The 17,436-nt window shown below is 46.5% G+C and overlaps 1 protein-coding gene across 5 annotated transcripts; it reads left to right on the plus strand.

Annotated features, from left to right (window-relative positions):
* Positions 1-157: 157 nt before the first annotated feature.
* Lgals12 (galectin 12) lies at positions 158-16,971 on the plus strand. Of its 5 annotated transcripts, none has more exons than XM_074047927.1 (11): positions 158-2,384; positions 4,663-4,819; positions 5,910-6,973; positions 7,775-8,633; positions 8,761-8,974; positions 9,721-9,840; positions 10,394-10,432; positions 11,000-11,026; positions 11,546-11,634; positions 14,867-15,017; positions 15,534-16,968. In XM_074047927.1, exons 4-11 carry the CDS (start codon positions 8,545-8,547, stop codon positions 15,678-15,680), a joined length of 876 nt encoding a protein of 291 aa, XP_073904028.1. In that variant the 5' UTR covers positions 158-2,384; positions 4,663-4,819; positions 5,910-6,973; positions 7,775-8,544; the 3' UTR covers positions 15,681-16,968. The 5 variants fall into 5 exon arrangements, with proteins under 5 accessions (XP_073904028.1, XP_073904031.1, XP_020007611.2 ...); XM_074047930.1 differs by having other exon boundaries at positions 8,483-8,633; XM_020152022.2 differs by having other exon boundaries at positions 8,545-8,633.
* The last annotated feature ends 465 nt before the right edge of the window (positions 16,972-17,436 follow it).

Here is a 17,436-nt window from a genome sequence, read left to right on the forward strand (position 1 = left end):
CGGAGGCGCGCGGGGGGCGGGGCGCGGCGACGGAGGCGCGCGGGGGGCGGGGCGCGGCGACGGAGGCGCGCGGGGGGCGGGGCGCGCAGTGCGGCGACGGAGGCGCGCGGGGGGCGGGGCGCGCAGTGCGGCGACGGAGGCGCGCGGGGTCGGGGCGCGGCGACGGAGGCGCGCGGGGGACGAAGCGCGGCGACGGAGGCGCGCAGGACACGGACAAGGTGAAAGCGTCCTGGAACCGAGAAGAGCGTGGATTTTGGCTCTTGAAGTCCTGGGCATCTGGGAGTCTTTGAAGGGAAAGGTAGGGCAAGAGGAAGGAGGAAACCGCAAGGTAATGCAAAACAGTGTAGGCAAAGCCTGGGAGGTGGCACCTACTCCAACGTTAGGGAGCAAAGGAAGGACACATGGGAGAGAAGGCACACTCAAAATCTTGAGAATTCAGAGGTTTTTAATTCTTTTTTCTTTGTCAAAAATGTTTCTCTTATTTTAGGGTACAGGACTGAAGGACAAGAAGATAGAAGTAAAGAAACTTCAAAAAAGCTTGACAAAAGTTTACAATTAAAGTACTGTAACATTCAATCTTGACTTAAAACATACCAAAAGGAACAAGATTGCACACAAAAATGTTTATGGATTTTCTAAACATAAACGAAATAGCTTTTAGACAATAGGGCTCATGCTGATGCTAGCAGGAAGTAACAAGAGTAATCTACTTGGAAAAAATCTTTAATGTACAAGTAAAAAGCCCAGATGACAGACTACAGCAATTTCATCATCACTGCCATCTTTCTTACTTCCAAACTAAAGCCTTGATCACACCAGTCATACTCTATATTATTCATACCTTTATTTCAGAGATTGAAGAACAAATGAATTTATGACAAATAAATTTATTTTCACCATAGGGATGACACATTGTACCTCTCTGCCAATGTTACTTGAAAACCTTCCATGTCAAAACAATTTGACAGCAGATATAAACAATTGGATAAATATGCAGTGATCTGTCATTATTGTCCTTTAAAGATGCATGTTAATTCATGCTGTTAACCTTAAGATCACAGTGCATGGAATCCAAATATAAACAGTTGGGGTGACTTTCAAAGTAAGGTTGGATACCTCACTTTATTTTATAATCTCACTATAACAGATAAATTCATTTGATAGGCCCTATCATGCATTAATCATGGTGGAAGGAATTAATAAAAAGTTTTCCTATTACAACGCCAATTGCCTGCAATGAATGTCCCCAAACAACCAAAGAAATCATTGTTATTGCACAATACATGAAGACCTGAAACTTTTCCAAAAGCTTTAAAAAAATTAAAATGAAATTATAGTTGACATTTCCTGACACCTGCATTAATACTGTATGACTAATAAAATCGTGCCAGTTCCTGGACTGAACCAGCAATCAGCGTGTGCCCAGAATGCACACAAGTAACAATGCAGTGAAAGGAAGAACTCTTCATTGCCTATAGGTCACTTTCAGTCAAAGGTTAAAGTTTAAAGACTAAATGATGAAAGTGCTCATTTTTCTCAGTGGGATAATTTTCTGATAGGAAGATGACAGTGGCATCAAGTATCATTATGATACTGCCATTTTGTTTTCTTTGGATTCTTTTTGTGTGTGTGTGGTACCGGGGATTTGAACTCAGAGCCTTCACCTTGAGCCACTCCACCAGTCCTATTTTTGTGAAGGGTTTTTCCAAGATACAGTCTCTTGAACTATTTGCCCAGGCTGGCTTCAAACCACAATCCTCCTGATCTCTGCCTTCTGAGTAGCTAGAATTACAGGCATGAGCCACTGGTGCCTGGCTGTTTTGGATTCTTATCACATGTTTACACATAAAAAGAAATATCCGGTGGTGGTCTCTTTTCTTTGCAGCTGGAAAGCATGCTGACAGTGCTAAGACAAACTGACTGAACTGTGAATGCTGGGGACCAGTCTTCTGTGAGAATGGATAGACAGATATGACCATTGCTATAAATGTGAGGATGAACAGCATTTTCAGCCATAAACATAACCTGAGGAGAGTCAAAAGTGTATCAACTAAAGTTAAACAGACACTGAAATTTTTCCATGGAAGGTAACTGGTGCACCTTCCATATCTACAATCCACTGTGTAATTGAATTTTGAACAGTCTTTTTTTTTTTCCAGTACTGGGTTTTGAGCTCAGGGCTTCACCCTTGCTAGGCAGGCACTCTACTACTTGAGCCACTCCACCAGCCCTTTTTTGTGTTGGTTTTTTTTCCAGATAGGATCTCATGAACTATTTGCTGAGGCTGGCTTCAAACCACAATCCTCCTGAGTAGCTAGGATTAAAGGCATGAGCCTCCGGCATCCAGATATGAACACTGTTTTCATTTAAAGTCATCCCAGGAGGTGGGTCATTTTGCAAAGCCAACAGTTCTTTCTGTAGTCATTTCTACATTGACACCATGATGGAGCAGGAACTACTTACTCTTGTGAACCATGACAGCTAAAACCCCTCTGCAATCCAGGATAGCACTAAAATACATTAAAACCATTTTCCCCACAATGTATTAAAATACTTTCAGGCAATAGCACCTTCATTTCTTCAACAAATGCACACTAAACACTCTCTGTGTCCAGGCTCCAGCCTTGCAGTTGCCACCCCCAATCCAAAGTGATATTGATTGAATTAGTCACTTTGTCACCCCTCTGGATCAGACCCACACCTTCCCTGTTTTTCACCAATACCACCAGAATCTTCCCACTCATAGGGTTCCCTCATATCCCTCATCCAGCCAAATGTCAGGCTCTGTCAATTCTTCTTGCCTGGTATTTCTCCTAATTATCCCACCCATCCTGTTCCAGGGTGATGTGAAACTGGTCCCTAGGAAAGAAGGATCTCTGGATGACTTTCCAGTGACCTAGAAGGCAGTCAGAGAAGAAAGAAAGAAAGATATAGACCAAAGAAGGTTAATGTATGCATTAGTCCTTCCTCTAAGCCCAAAGTCACACCCATTCAGGAGCAGGGATTATGAAAGAGGCTGTTGGATGAAAAATGGAGAGGAGTGGAATACCTCAAGATCCCTAACACAGACTGTGCTTCCCAGACTATTAATCAATAACTAATGGATAGAGGTAAAAAAAATTCCCCAATTATAATCTGTGACCAGTTGAAAGAGCTTATGACTAGCTTGTGTGTGGGCCACAATTCAACACCTGCTGGGGGAGAGACAGAGCAGGAACAAGTTAGCCAAGAGCCATATGCATCACTGGTCACATTCGCTCACTCAGTATATGTATTTCAAATACTCACTCTGTGCCAAGCATTTTGTCTGATACTAAAGGTGCAAGAGTTATCTGTCCTTGAGGAATTACTCACCACAAGAGTAGAGAGACAAGGGTAAAGAAGTGGGGTGGGGATAGCGGATGCCATTCTTGGGCTAGGAGAAAAGATGCTACCATCAGGGTCACCAGTGCAGTTGTTCCTCTGCAACCTCAGTCCTTCTCTGGACCTCTCTCCCAAGTGCTCCCTCATTTTGGCCACTTCGACTCAGGAAGAGAGTTTTGCCCTCCTCTATCCTCTGACAGACTCACAGACCCCAATGTCCCTTCTAATTCTGGAGAATGGAAATGTTCTTGAGGTGCTTTAAGCCCACTCATGTCTCTCCTAGCTATTCAAAACCAGGGTTTTTGTTTGTTTTTGTTTTTTTTAATTTTAATCCTTTTACATTTATTCAGATTTCTTTCAGGACCAGAATGTTCTCCATAATGACAAAGGTTTCATGTGCATTTTATTTCCCCCCGCCCCCCCCCCCGTGACCTTTTGTTTATTTGTTTTGCTTTTTTTTTTCTTTTTCTTTTATTATTCATATATGCATACAAGGCTTGGTTCATTTCTCCCCCCTGCCCCCACCCCCTCCCTTACCACCCACTCCGCCCCCTCCTTCTCCCCCCCAACCCCTCAATACCCAGCAGAAACTATTTTCCCCTTATTTCTAATTTTGTTGTAGAGAGAGTATAAGCAATAACAGGAAGGGACAAGGGTTTTTGCTGGTTGAGATAAGGATAGCTATACAGGGCATTGACTCACATTGATTTCCTGTGCGTGGGTGTTACCTTCTAGGTTAATTCTTTTTGATCTAACCTTTTCTCTAGTACCTGTTCCCCTTTTCCTATTGCCCTCAGTTGCTCAGTTGCTTTAGTTTCTCTGCATTAAGAGCAACAAATGTTAGCTAATTTTTTAGGTGTCTTACCTATCCTCACCCCTCCCTTGTGTGCTCTCGCTTTTATCATGTGCTCATAGTCTAATCCCATTGTTGTGTTTGCCCTTGATCTAATGTCCACATATGAGGGAGAACATAACGATTTTTGGTCTTTTGGGCCAGGCTAACCTCACTCAGAATGATGTTCTCCAGTTCCATCCATTTACCAGCGAATGATAACATTTCGTTCTTCTTCATGGCTGCATAAAATTCCATTGTGTATAGATACCACATTTTCTTAATCCATTCGTCAGTGGTGGGGCATCTTGGCTGTTTCCATAACTTGGCTGTTGTGAATAGTGCCACAATAAACATGGGTGTGCAGGTGCCTCTGGAGTAACCTGTGTCAGAGTCTTTTGGGTATATCCCCAAGAGTAAAACCAGGGTTTTTGAAAAAGAGAAGGAAATACACTTTCTTCTTTCAGCTGCCTCCCCACTTTCTTCTTTCGGCTGCCATGGAACTAGCCCTTGAATTTGAAGAGAGCAGTTACAGGAGCTCCTCTATTATGAAAAAAGTGTATGCTAAATCCTTACTCCCTGGACCTCAGAATGTGACTGGTTGGGAGCAAAGCCTTTAAAGAGGTAAGACCAGTGGGAGGGGGGAGGATAGAAGGAAAAGGGGTAGGAAGGTGAATACGGTGGAAAAACTATGTATTCATGTATGAAAATGGAAAAGTGACACCTGTTGAAACTATTCCAGGAATGGGAGGAGGTATAATAAAGAATAATGATGGAAGGGATTAATTCAACTATGATATATTGAGCTGTTGTAAATGTCACAATGTACCCCAGCACGATAACAGTAAAAGTTTAAGAAAAGGAAAAAAACATTTAAAGAGGTGAGGTAAAATGCACTCATATGGGAGGATCCTGATCTAATATGACCACAGTCCTTACATAAGATAGATTAGGACACAAATATAAAGACCACGAACCACTACATGAGGACAAGAAGGAAGCCATCTACAAACCCAGGAGATAAGCCTCAGAAGAAACCAGACCTGTCAACACCTTGATCTTAGACTCTGTGCCTCCCAACTAGTAAGGATTTCTGTGTTATTTAAACCCTCTAATCTGTAGTGTTTTGTTAAGGCAGTCCTAGGAAACAAATACCTCCTCCATCTCTATTACCCAGCAGAAGAACTGGGTCTGGGTGGGGGGAAGGGTACCACTGGCCTCAGGCCACAAGATCTGCACAACTGAGGCTGGGACAGAACCCAGATCTGATTTTAGTGCAGGGTTCCACATCCCTGCTCAACTGGTCTCTCCACCTTTTGTTTCTCCTCCCCTCTGTGTACATAGATTACTCTTCCTGAACACACACACACACTCTCACTCAGCTCTGATCAAATTTCCCCACATAAACACCTTCTGCCACCCAGCTCTATCTACACAGCAGGATCTGAACAAACACCATGGCTTAGCACCCAAATCCCTTTCAGTTATGAGCTAAGTCAGGGTCTCTCAAGCATACATGTGCAGCAGCACACTTGGAGGGCATGTTAAAATGCAGATCCCTGCACCTCACCCACAGAGGGCCCTCGTTGGTAGGTCTGGGGTAGAACCCCAAATTTGCATTTCTGTCAAGCCTCCAGGTGAGAAGCACAGGTTGACTAGTTCTGGCTCTGATTCCTCATCCTAGGGTCCTCATGCACACTCCCCTTCATTCCAGGAGCACCCCATGCACTTCACCCTTCACCCAGCCTGATCCTGCCAGGAATTTCCTGCTGCCAAGTCTGACACTATGGTCAGATCCAGCGATCTCCCAACTTAGGCTAAAGTTGAGAAGCTGTACAGATTTTAAAGAGAAAGCTTTACTGGAATTGGAACGAGGACTGGAAGAAGTCTGCTAAAATAGGAATCTTGCCTCAGTCTCAGATACAAGCCTCCTGCAAGACTGTGAGACTGTGGTCAGCCTCTCAATGTGCAGATGAACAAAGAGAAGCCAAGGGAGAGGAAGTGACTTGTCCAAGGGCACAGAGCACCATGCTAAAGCAGAGGCTGAGCAAATAGCCAGGTTTCTTTCTCCAGTCCAGTGCTCCCACTAATCCAAGCTACCTTTTCACAGACAAGGAGATGCTCCTCTCCCTTCTCTTTTCTCATTCCACTTTCTTGTGATCCCATCTGGTACCTGGCATTTCCACTTAATCCTGAGATGGAGCCTCCAGGAGCTGTACAACTTGGGGGAAAAAAGAGGGGCGGGGAAAAGGGCAGGGAAATGAGAGAAAGACCAGACCATTTGGTGGTAAGGGGAGGAGAATCCCGGAAACTGGGGGCAGGGCTTCTTCTGGAACCTGCACACATGTGCCACCACCCCTTCCTCTGATCCAGTGACTGCTCAGGTGAGCCTGGGAACACAAAGCCCTGCTGGCCACCAAGGAGCCAGCCCCTCACTTCCCTCTGCAATGGTTATGAGCTTCAGTCCCAGAGGGGCCAGTTAGTTGGTTAGTACCAGAGACCCACCCCTGGACACAGAGTTTCTGCCCTCAGCCCCAGTTCAGCCAAAGCTGCTTCTTCTGCTGTTCACCACTGGTGCTGGGTCTGGTGTGAGCCCTGGAGGTGGACCTCCTCCCTCCCAGTTCTCCTTCAAAGGCTTTAGTGCCCTGCAGGGTGCAGGTGAGACTAACAGCTGGGATCACTGCCCCAGAGGCTGAAAACCTTCTCCCCATGTCACCTGGAGAAAATCTGGACCCGATTCCTGACACCTTCATTCTGCAGCCACCAGTCTTCCATCCGGTGAGCAGCTGTCCTGATCTGGACCCTCTTAGATCTCAGGGATCCTCTCAGCCAGGTCCAGACTCCCCCAGGGATAGGAATGGCCTCAGTCTTGGGCCTTCCTGCCCCTAGGACCTGCTCAGGGTTCTGAAAGGCTCTCTTAAGCTTAGCCAAGTGGCTGACCCAGCAAATTCCCACTTGAGAGAGTAAGTTTGGTGCTGGGCTTCCAGGTTCCTTACATTTTAAAATTAGTGACACTCAGCAACCCAGTGCTGTGCCCCTACTGGGATGGGTAGCTAGGAAGATGGTGGAGTGGGTGAGATCGTTGAGGGGGACACTGACTACTAGAAAGAGCAGCCTCAGCACAGTCTGGAAAGGAGGGTTGTGGAGGAACTGCCCAATCGGGGATGCAATGGGGGCTCCTCTCTGCCTCCTCCTGTTCAGTGACCGGGAGACTTTCTGAAGCTGCTTTACGGAATGCTGAATTCCCAACAGACACCCCCAGTCATGAGCAGTAATTATCTCTTTCCCTTACTTGATCCTCTCCTCCCAGAGGGCTGCATGAGCTCAGTTAATTACAGACCCTTCCTGGAACCTGGGAAGTAAAAGCCATTGAACTGCTGAGCCTGTGTGTGCTGTAGGGGCTCTGACAGCTGGGACTCCCAGTCTCCCTAGGTGCCTGAGTAAAGGGCCAAGCCATCTAGAACCTCCTTAACATGCTTGGAAAGGTGGGTCAGTCCACTGGGGATATAGATTCTGGAATCAGGACCATTGATTCAAGCTCACCTGAAAGGCAGTGCTGAGGCTACCGTTTCTTTCTAGGTGGTTTGGGCTTCTGAGTCTGATCCGGCAATATTATCCAAAGTGTACCTGCAGTTCTGTTTACATTCCTTCTGCAAACATCTCAGCAGAGCTCATGCTGTGCACACCAACGTGGCATTGAGTCTACCAAAGGAAAAGAGGAGGTTTCGGCTTTAAGGGGCTTGTGGTATCCCAGGGAAAACAGCCAGCCAGCCCCTCTACACCAAAGACCAAGAGTCAAGATAGTTATGTGAGCAAAGTGCTCTGGGAGCTCAAGGAAGGAAAGAAAGATGTGCCAGGGAGTATAGCTGCTTATTGTTAGGTATCTCTCCGAGGGTCTACATTGAGGCCCTCTCTCAGTTCCCAACTTGTCAGTTCTTTTGGCCTTCCAGTTGCCAGACTCCAGCTACTAACCAGTCCCCAGGAAGCCTCCATACCAGACTTCTGGAGACCAGGGTAGCATTTAGGGGATGTCAAGCCTCATTGGCTACACAGCAGCTTATTGTGCCCTAGGAGCAGGGAAAGCTAGCTGTCTGGTACTCTAAAGGGACAGTAGAGCTTGATTAGGCTTCCCCAGGGCAATGTGGCTTTGACATATGTATGTCCAAAAAAGAAGAGTAGGTGGAAGAGAATACTTCAGAAAAACTTGATTGTTTTTTCCCTGTAAAGACGTTTTCTGTTTGAAGAGGGAAAGTTGAGTTTTCTTGTTCTTCCCACTCTAAACTCCAGACCTATAGGGGTCCCTTGGCCCTTTCTCCAACCTGCATGTATGAGTTTCTCCCCTTGTGCAGATGGTGCCTTATGTCACAACAATTTTTGGCGGCCTTCATGCAGGCAAGATGGTGATGCTGCAGGGTGTGGTCCCGCTATGTGCACGCAGGTAAGGGGGCAGACCCCGGGTGCTGGGGCTCAGCTTTAGAGGATCGACCTGGGGGTTCCAGTCTGCCTTCAGGATCTCTGAAGGTCTCCAACCAGAACGGCAGCTTGAAAGCCTCACCCTCTACCAGGTTTCAGGTGGACTTCCAGTGCGGCTGCAGCCTGTGTCCCCGGCCAGATATCGCCATCCACTTCAACCCTCGCTTCCACACCACCAAACCCCATGTCATCTGCAACACCTTATACTATGGACAGTGGCAAACAGAGGCCCGGTGGCCTGGCCTAGACCTGCAGAAAGGGGCCAGCTTCCTCATCGTCTTTCTCTTTGAAAATGAGGAGATGAAGGTGAGTGGAAGGGATAGTCATGGAATAATCTAGAACTGGTGGCCCTCCTCCTTTCCTTCCCCCAACTAATTCCCCACCTCACTGTGGGGAGTAGAATTGCAGGGAAAGCATTCAGTAGCTGCTACACCTGGTTCCAGACTGCCCTAAACCTATGTGGCAGCAAGAAGCTGGATGGGGCCTGCCTCTGGAGAGATCCATTGCCATATTTATAGCAAGCATTTAGAGAGCATCTACTGGATACCAGGGACTGACCTAAACCCATTAAATGCTCACCACAACCTCTGAAGTAGGTTCTTTCATTATCCCCATCTTGTAGCTGAGACAGAAGGGAAGAGGGAGACCTTAACCTCTGATATGAACTCCTGCCAGAAAGATAATGAGAACTTCAAACAACTCCAAAGAACAAGGCAGCCGGTGTGAGGGAAGTTGGAGGGATATGAGTTATCTCTCAGCCTCTTGGGTTTCAGTTTCTCACCTGTACATGGGTTGATGATGGAGCAGTGCTTTGTCATAGATAAAGAGGAGCATAAAAAGTGCCCTAGTTCCAAAACCAGCTCTGCCATCTGCCAGCTCTGCCACCTTGGGAAGGTTACTTAAGCTCATCTGTAAAATGTACCTACCTTGCAAAGCTGGTGTGAAACCAAACAGATAAATGTCCAGGAAGTAGTACTCACCCATGCTGGGATGTGCTTATGAACCCAGCAAACACTGGCTGCTGTTGAGCTGAGCTCTGTCTGCTTCTCCAGGTGAGTATAAATGGAAAGCATTTTCTCCACTACCGCTACCGACTCCCGTTGTCCCGGGTAGACACACTGGGCATATATGGTGACATCTTGGTGAAGGCTGTTGGATTCCTGAACATCAATGTAAGTTCCCTTGGGGCCAAGGCCTGGGTAGTGGTGGGCACTGACTTCCCTTGATGCCTGTAGAGGCCTGGGGCCCGACCACTTACCCCACCAATAGAGAAGACTCTATACCCCAGTAATAGCTAAGGGGAAGGGGCTCTATAGGGGTGTCAGAGGTGAGTGGGGTGAGAGGGAAGAGAAGGTAACAGCAGAATGGCACCAGGGGGTCACTGGCAAGAGCCTGGTCTGACCTAGCTGCAGGATCTGAATAACACTGAGGAGCAATGGCCAGGAGGTAAAGGACAGGGCACAGTGGGGCCTACACAGGCTGCAGCTAGCTGGCTGTACTATTCCACAGGATGAACTTATTGAAAATAAAGATCTCTGGGACCTGGCCCCAGAGGCTCTGATGCAATAAGTCTGAGGCAGGGCCAAGTAAGTTCAAAATACCGGGTTTTAGCCTATTGACAAGCTGGTGTGGGAAGCAATCAAGAAAGGCAGGGGCCAAATAAGTGACTCTCAGAACTTGCAGTGGCCCCAGATGCTGCCAGTTCTTTTTTCTCTTTCTCAACAGCCATTTATGGAGGGCAGCAAAGAATATCCAGTTGGACACGTGAGTTTTTTGAGAACAATGTTGGACCTTGTTGGACAAAATTGAAAAGCTACACTACCGGAGCCAGCCAGTCCAACCTCCTTCCTGCACATGACCCCACATTGCACAAGGCCCAGCTGCCCCTTCCCTCACTGCTGTGGTTGCCATGGATACACCTGGCTCCCTTCAGCCCTTGGAGAGTATGGATTTGCCTCTCCCTGCTGACTGCCTGGTGGATCAGGCAGAGCCCATGATTCCCATTAGAAGATGCCTTTCAGTTGAAGCTTTAGATTCTCACAGCAACCCTGTCAGGTGGCTGGGGCTGGCCTTACAGGACAAAAGGGGAGATGAGACTCATGACTTGCCCCAGGATGTGGGATGACAGACCCACTGCCCAGTTCTAACCTGTTATTCCAGAGATGATAGGTCTCTACATTCAAGAGGATCCCATTGGTGGTCCAACAACTCACCTGCGGCTGTGAAAGACACAAACCCCAAGTGTGCCCCATATGTAAGAATACTAGCAAGAGGTTCTGATTTCCTAAGCAAACACCAATGACCACCTCTTGCCTCTTTCTTTCCTAACAGCCCTTCCTGCTGTATAGTCACAGACTGGTAAGTGACTTCCTTCCTTGCATCTCCTGGAGGCTTGGTGTCTTCTTGGCTCCTTCAGCCCCAAAGTTTACCTTCCTTATAAGAAAACAGCAGCTCCAGCTTTATTTTCTTTTCTTGACTTACTCTGCAAACAGCTATTTGATATTTCTCTGTATGGAGCCCAGTGCCAGGCGTTAGGATAGAGGAACAAGCCAGTCCTGGCCCTCCAGTTACTCACAGGCTGGTGAAGGAATGAACCACTGAATGGCTGTTATAGTCCAGAGTGCAGCCATGGGCAGAGCACACAGTGTACAGGCATAGGGCACTGTGCTCAGCCTGGAGGGGCCAGGGCAAGTTTTCAGCAGGCATGCAGCAGGTGCTTAATAAAGAGGCAGAGCTGGGTCTCCTGGCTGCAAGAAACTTGCCTGTCCTGGTGCTCCCCTGGTCCCTGAGGGTAGCCCAAAAGAGCTGATCCTATTAGTGGGGACCCTCCCTGAGCCCCCTGTGATCACCTTCTTAGTCCTCTCCCATCACTTTCAGGAAGTGCCCTGCTCACGTGCTCTTCCTCAGGGTCTCTGGCCTGGACAAGTCATCATAGTTCGGGGACTGATCTTGCAAGAGCCAAAGGAGTAAGTATCCAACTTAAAAACCCTCTCTTTCAATTTCCAAGCACCACTGTTTAATCCCTTTCTTATAGATGAGAAAGCAGAGGAGCAGAAAGAAGTAAGTTTCCCAAGGTCACAAGCTCATGAAAGTCAGGCTGGGATTTGGGGCCTGCAGTCAGTCAGACTTGCAGGAGCATCCTCCCTGTGGTGCCTCTGGTCAGACCAACCAGTCTCGCATCATAGATCCCAGGAAAGCACTGTACAGGCACAGGCTGAAGCCCAGAGAGAAGATGTGGACTCCCACCGAGACACAATGCTTAGTTTAAGAAACAGCCAAAGTACCCTAGAGAGGAGAGCTGGTACTTGGAAGACAAGAATTAGTTACTAAACAAATGCTGCCTGGTTCTCTTCCAGGAGGCACTCAAACACAGACCTATAGCTCCAATCCAGTTAGACCAGGGCAGCCTGTTCATTTGCTTGCACAGAAAGTGCTCCACAATGTGGTGATATCCGAATTATCTCAGAGGAGGCAGGAGAGGGGAGAGTGAGGACAGCACCCTGTGCTCTCCCTGCTTTGTTTATGTTCTTATTTAAGTCACTGACCTCAGTAAACCTTTCCCCAGTGTGCTCCTGATCATACATTCTATTTATTCTAGGGCAGGAACTGCCCTAGAATAACAGCACTGGATAGCATAGGCCTCCAAAGCCAGGCATGACTGGTTGGATTCCTGATTTTGCCTCTTGTAAACTGTGTGTACTTGGACAAGTCACTATACCTCTCTGAGTCTGAGTTTCTATGTTGAAAAAAGGAGAAAAAAATAATCCAAACCTGATGGGGAAAATAAAAAGGTGCTCAGTGGTCAAAGTAAAACGACCTCACTCAAACCCTGGAGATTTGAGACCCGGTTCACGTCCTAGCTCAAAGTCACACGACTGTTATTACTAACACCATGAATAACTTAACTGCTCTTTCTCAAGGGCCACAGTTGCACATATTCTCAGAGGTCAGACACGTCACATAAATGGTAACACACCAGATTGGGAAGGGGATGAAGTAGAAAGGCCATTTCCATAGGCCCAGTCATGCTGTTGCAGGAAGTTGCTAGCTGAGATAGGGAACACTGAGGCAGTTTAGCAGGAAGCAACGCTTTTTTGTGCCAGCACAGACTCAGTGGACTGGTGTCCAAAGCCTGAGCCCGAGAACAAAGGGGTTTCACCTTATGTACCCTTGCAAGCAGGTTACAGAGGCAATACAATTAAAACAACAAGGTTTAACCCATATATGGTTACATGCAACTCTATAGGCTACTTCACCCTAGTGCTAAGTGCCCTTCTACCCCTCGTGCTATGTGACCTCCTTTAGGTTTTATCTCTCTGCTATGCCATCCCTTCCCCCTGCTACTTTATCAGGACTCAGGCCTATCTGTTTTCTTCTGATCCTCCTCCCTGCTACAATGCTAGATCTTCTGTTTTTTTTAAAGAGAAGTTGAAAATCATCTTTTATATAAACTCAGTTTTAAATTTGGTATTTATTTAAAATTGAAGAATACTGTGGACCAGGCAGAACGTTCCTATGGCTGTGAGCCACAAACATCCAACCTTAGCACAGTGCTTGGCACTTGGTAAGCCTGCAGTGAATGCTGCTGCTTTCTGAAACAAACAATAGTTGAATTGGACAGAGGGAGCAAAAGTTGGTGGGCATGGTTTCATTTGTCATGAAAGCCTGTCCTTCCCTCCCCCCAACCACTTCACACACACATACTGAGTAGGGAGTGTGGTCGCAGCCTGCAAGAGCTTCACAAAGTTTTGCAAGACATTTAGAGTCCCTTATCCACTCCAGGGTGGATAAGGTGGTGGAGGGGCAAGGGAGGGAGAAGACAAGTATGCCTCTAAGAAGTCTCAAGCCTATGCATAAACAAAGACTTATCTGGGGAGGGTGATGGGGCTGACCAGTTCCAGACCACAGCCTCCACACAATACATTCTCTGTGTCCTTGCTTTCCAAACTTCTTTCCAACATTAAGCCCTTACTGTCCCTTTTCCAAAGCTAGAAATTCATGAAGCCTCCTCCTGGTAGGTCTCATAGGAGTCTCTGAAAACCTCTCCAAGGCAGGTATCTCTTCAAATTTGCCCCCGCCATCTGCATCCCGTGTCTCTTCAACTGCTTCCTGCTGCCAACAGCACCCTCAGGGGTGGTGCTTCAAAGATGGTGTCTGGAAGCTTCCAAGACATGGAACAGAGTCTTGGAGCCCTCACTGAGAGGCAGGTGCCAGGAAGATGCCAGTAGAAAGATCTTCCCAGTCTGGACTTGTGATCCTGGTTCACATCCCAGCCTGAGACCCCACAGCTACTACAAATAACAGAGCAAATCATTTAACTTCCTGTCCTCATTAGCTGAGTGAGCTGATAAATTTCATGGTACAGGATTTTTGTGAAGACTACGGAAATGCAAACCCTAGCTTCTGTAAAATCCCTGTTGTGCACCGGGTTCTTCCTAGTTTTCACATACATTGCCTCCTCCATTCCTATTTATTTTCTTTGTGTGGGGAGGTGGGCCTTATGAGATAGATATTGTATTATATAATTTTTTAAAGCAGTAAGTATCATTTGAGTGCTTACTATGTGCCAGGTACTATTCTACACAAGTACTTTATGTTTATTAACTTATTTCATTCTAACAACAACCCCGGAAGACAGAAACCATATTGCTGTTATCCCTAAATTATAGATAAGGGAACAGACACAAAGAGATTAATGATTTGCTTAAATTCACAGGACTAAAAAGCAGCAGAGCCAGGATTAAACACCTGAAGCCTGGCTCTAACCACTGAACTATATACAAAATATTTAAGACAATACCTGGCACATAGTTAGCTGAGGCTAGTGGATTGCAAGCTCTACACCAGCCTGGCTACATAGGGAGACCCTGCTGCAAAACAAACAAACAAAAATGTTAGCTGCTACTATCATTATCATAATTATCCCCATTTTCAGGAGGAAAAACTGAGGCTCAAACTAGGTAATCCCTACTCCATGGTCCTCCAGTCAGTAGATGGCAATTTGGAGATTCACTCATGTTTTTTCCACTCCTCTGAAATATTGTATCCAAGCATCTATCCCAGAGCTTGTACAGACACTTAATGCTCAGAAACTGTGAACCTTCCAGCTGCTATCCCACATCCAGCCTTCCCCCTGGGGTACACAATGGCCTGAGAACAGTGGAGGTTGATCCCCTTTTCTGGGCCTGCTTCCTGCAGCTTCACCCTGAGCCTGAGGGATGAGACCGCTCACGTTCCTGTGACACTCAGGGTTTCCTTCGCAGATAAAACCCTGGCCTGGGTTTCCCCCTGGGGACGCAAGAAGCTGATCTCAGCCCCCTTCCTCTTTTACCCTCAGCGCTTTTTCGAGGTAGGTCTGAACCAAATGACTGCATCTCTCTAGGAATGGACACTGAGCTGATTCCCATAATGATCTGGGAGACTATAGGGCATATATCCTAGGGTGGGTGGGCAGCCAAAAGTCATTGAACTGGAAACTGGAGGGATCCCAGCAGAGAGAACCTACAGGCCTTGATTCTCAACTCTCCATGCTGATGCCTGGAATCCTGCCTTAAGAAACTCTGGCATAAGTAATGCAGTGGGGGCTCAAGCCTTAGCCTTATTAAAAAGCAATCCTAATGGTTCCAGTGTGCCAGGACTCAGACCTACTTCCCAACAAGAAGAAACTCCCATTGCAGATGGTGATTCTGAGGCCAAGGGCCAGGAAGATCCTTGTCAGAAGCCACAATGAGCTGGTGACAAGCTGAGTCTCTCTGGTTCCAGTCATGTGTCCTCTGAGGGGAGGAGGTCTCTGTGAATAACACATCAGACAGGCAAAGGAGGGTCTGTCTGGAAGCCCCTCACCTACTCAAGCCCTCCCTGCCAGGTGCTGCTTCTGTGCCAGGAGGGAGGACTGAAGCTGGCACTCAATGGGCAGAGGCTGGGAGCCACCAGCCTGGACCAGCAGGCACTGGAAAGACTGCGGGAGCTCCGGATCAGTGGAAGTGTCCAGCTTTACTGTGTCCACTACTGATAAGGGTTCCAGAGGGACCCCGGCCACATAAGAGAAAGGCCAGTCACTGCCCAGGACCTCACGGTATGGCCGCATTCTGCTGCCTATCACCACCAAGTCAAGCTTAGTTTAATTCTGGGTCATTAGCCTGAGTCTACAAGGATGTTGATCCCCATGGCAGAGGAAAGGTACCAGGTGTGAAAGTTGCTCCAACTCTGTGACTTCCTCCACCATGAGCCTGGGACTTGGCTCTATCTTCCTTCAGGGCCTACACTGCACTCCCTGGGTTTTATAGCCTAACCAAAATACTCAGAGCACAGTGGCTTAAAGAATTCAAACATTTCAGCTCAGTTCACATGACGATATGCTTTATTCCTAGACATGCCTTAAATCTGACCCTGAATTTATATTGAAAAAATAAATACTTGCAAGTGGCAGTAAAGCATGCACTTATGGCCGGTGATTGCACAGATCTCAGACAACCAAAGCACTTTTCTTGGGTGATATTAAGGGTCTGAGCAGTCTCGGATCCAAAATTGTATTTCCTCCACTTACCAGCCTGGCACACAAGTATACTACAACCAGAACCCCAATTTCAGGACTGTCCTCCCTTTTTACTCTCCCATTCCTACTGTTTCCCCCACTCTCACCTTTAGCATTTTTTGCTGCAAAGACTTCATTTCAGCTTCCATTCAGGCAAAAACTGCTTTTTGCCAAAGTGGCCAAATTTAAAAGAAGTTGCTATTTTATCAATCTATCTAATCCCTATCATAAAGCAAGATAGATTATGACTAGGGAATATTACCAGCTTCCCAAAATTCAGGAAGTCATCATATCATGTTATTTGTATTATTATTTACTCCTTCATAAAAATTCTCTATCAAAGTACATATTGTATGCAGGTATGGAAATGTCATAATGAAACCTCTTCATACAATTAATATATTCTAATAAAAATTGAATTGTAAAAAATTCTTTTAAAACTCCAATTCCATTGATTAATCTTGTTCCAAGTAACAAATTAGGGAACTGAAGTCTGTACATATTTTCTAATATACTTAATTATAAATGATATACCACTATTACATTAAGTTCATCAAAGTACCCCTGAAGTCATTTTCTGTACCACACATTTCATACACTTGAAGAGGCATAATTCTAGAGCAATGAAAAAAAAAATCCCAAAGAAAATCAAATAAGTACAATGTAATAAATGAACTAAAATAATAACAGACACTAAAGTTTAAAAAAAAAAGAATTCAGACATTTACTTCATTCTTTTTTTTTTTTTTTTTGGTGGCAGTACTAGGGTTTGAACTCAGGACCTTGCACTTGCACTTGCTAGGCAGATGCTCTACAACTTGAGCCTCTTCCCCAGCCCCATTTACTTCATTCTTATCTGGCAGTTCTGGAGAAAATGGCGCAGGCCAATAGGCCTTCAACATCTGGGTTGTGTTTTAGTCACCATTCCACCACCATCAGCCATGTGACTGAAGCTCCATTGTCGCCCTATCTAGGTTTCAGCCACTGAGAAGGCAAATAGAGAGTGTAGACAAGACCCGCCTGATTTCACACGCCCCAGGAGGCCTGGGATTGACGCACACTGTTTACAGTGGCATCTCATTTACAAGCATGAGATCACAAGCTCTTGAGGCCTCTGCTCAAAGTGACCACACCACAGTTGCTACCATGCTTTCGGCCAAAGCAAGTCTCGGGCCCCACCTCAGAAATGCACACTAATTACAAACTCAGAAAGAGTCAGAACCAAATCTGTTAC

The sequence above is a fragment of the Castor canadensis genome, chromosome 1, assembly GCF_047511655.1.
Source record: "Castor canadensis chromosome 1, mCasCan1.hap1v2, whole genome shotgun sequence".
Lineage (NCBI taxonomy): Eukaryota > Metazoa > Chordata > Mammalia > Rodentia > Castoridae > Castor > Castor canadensis.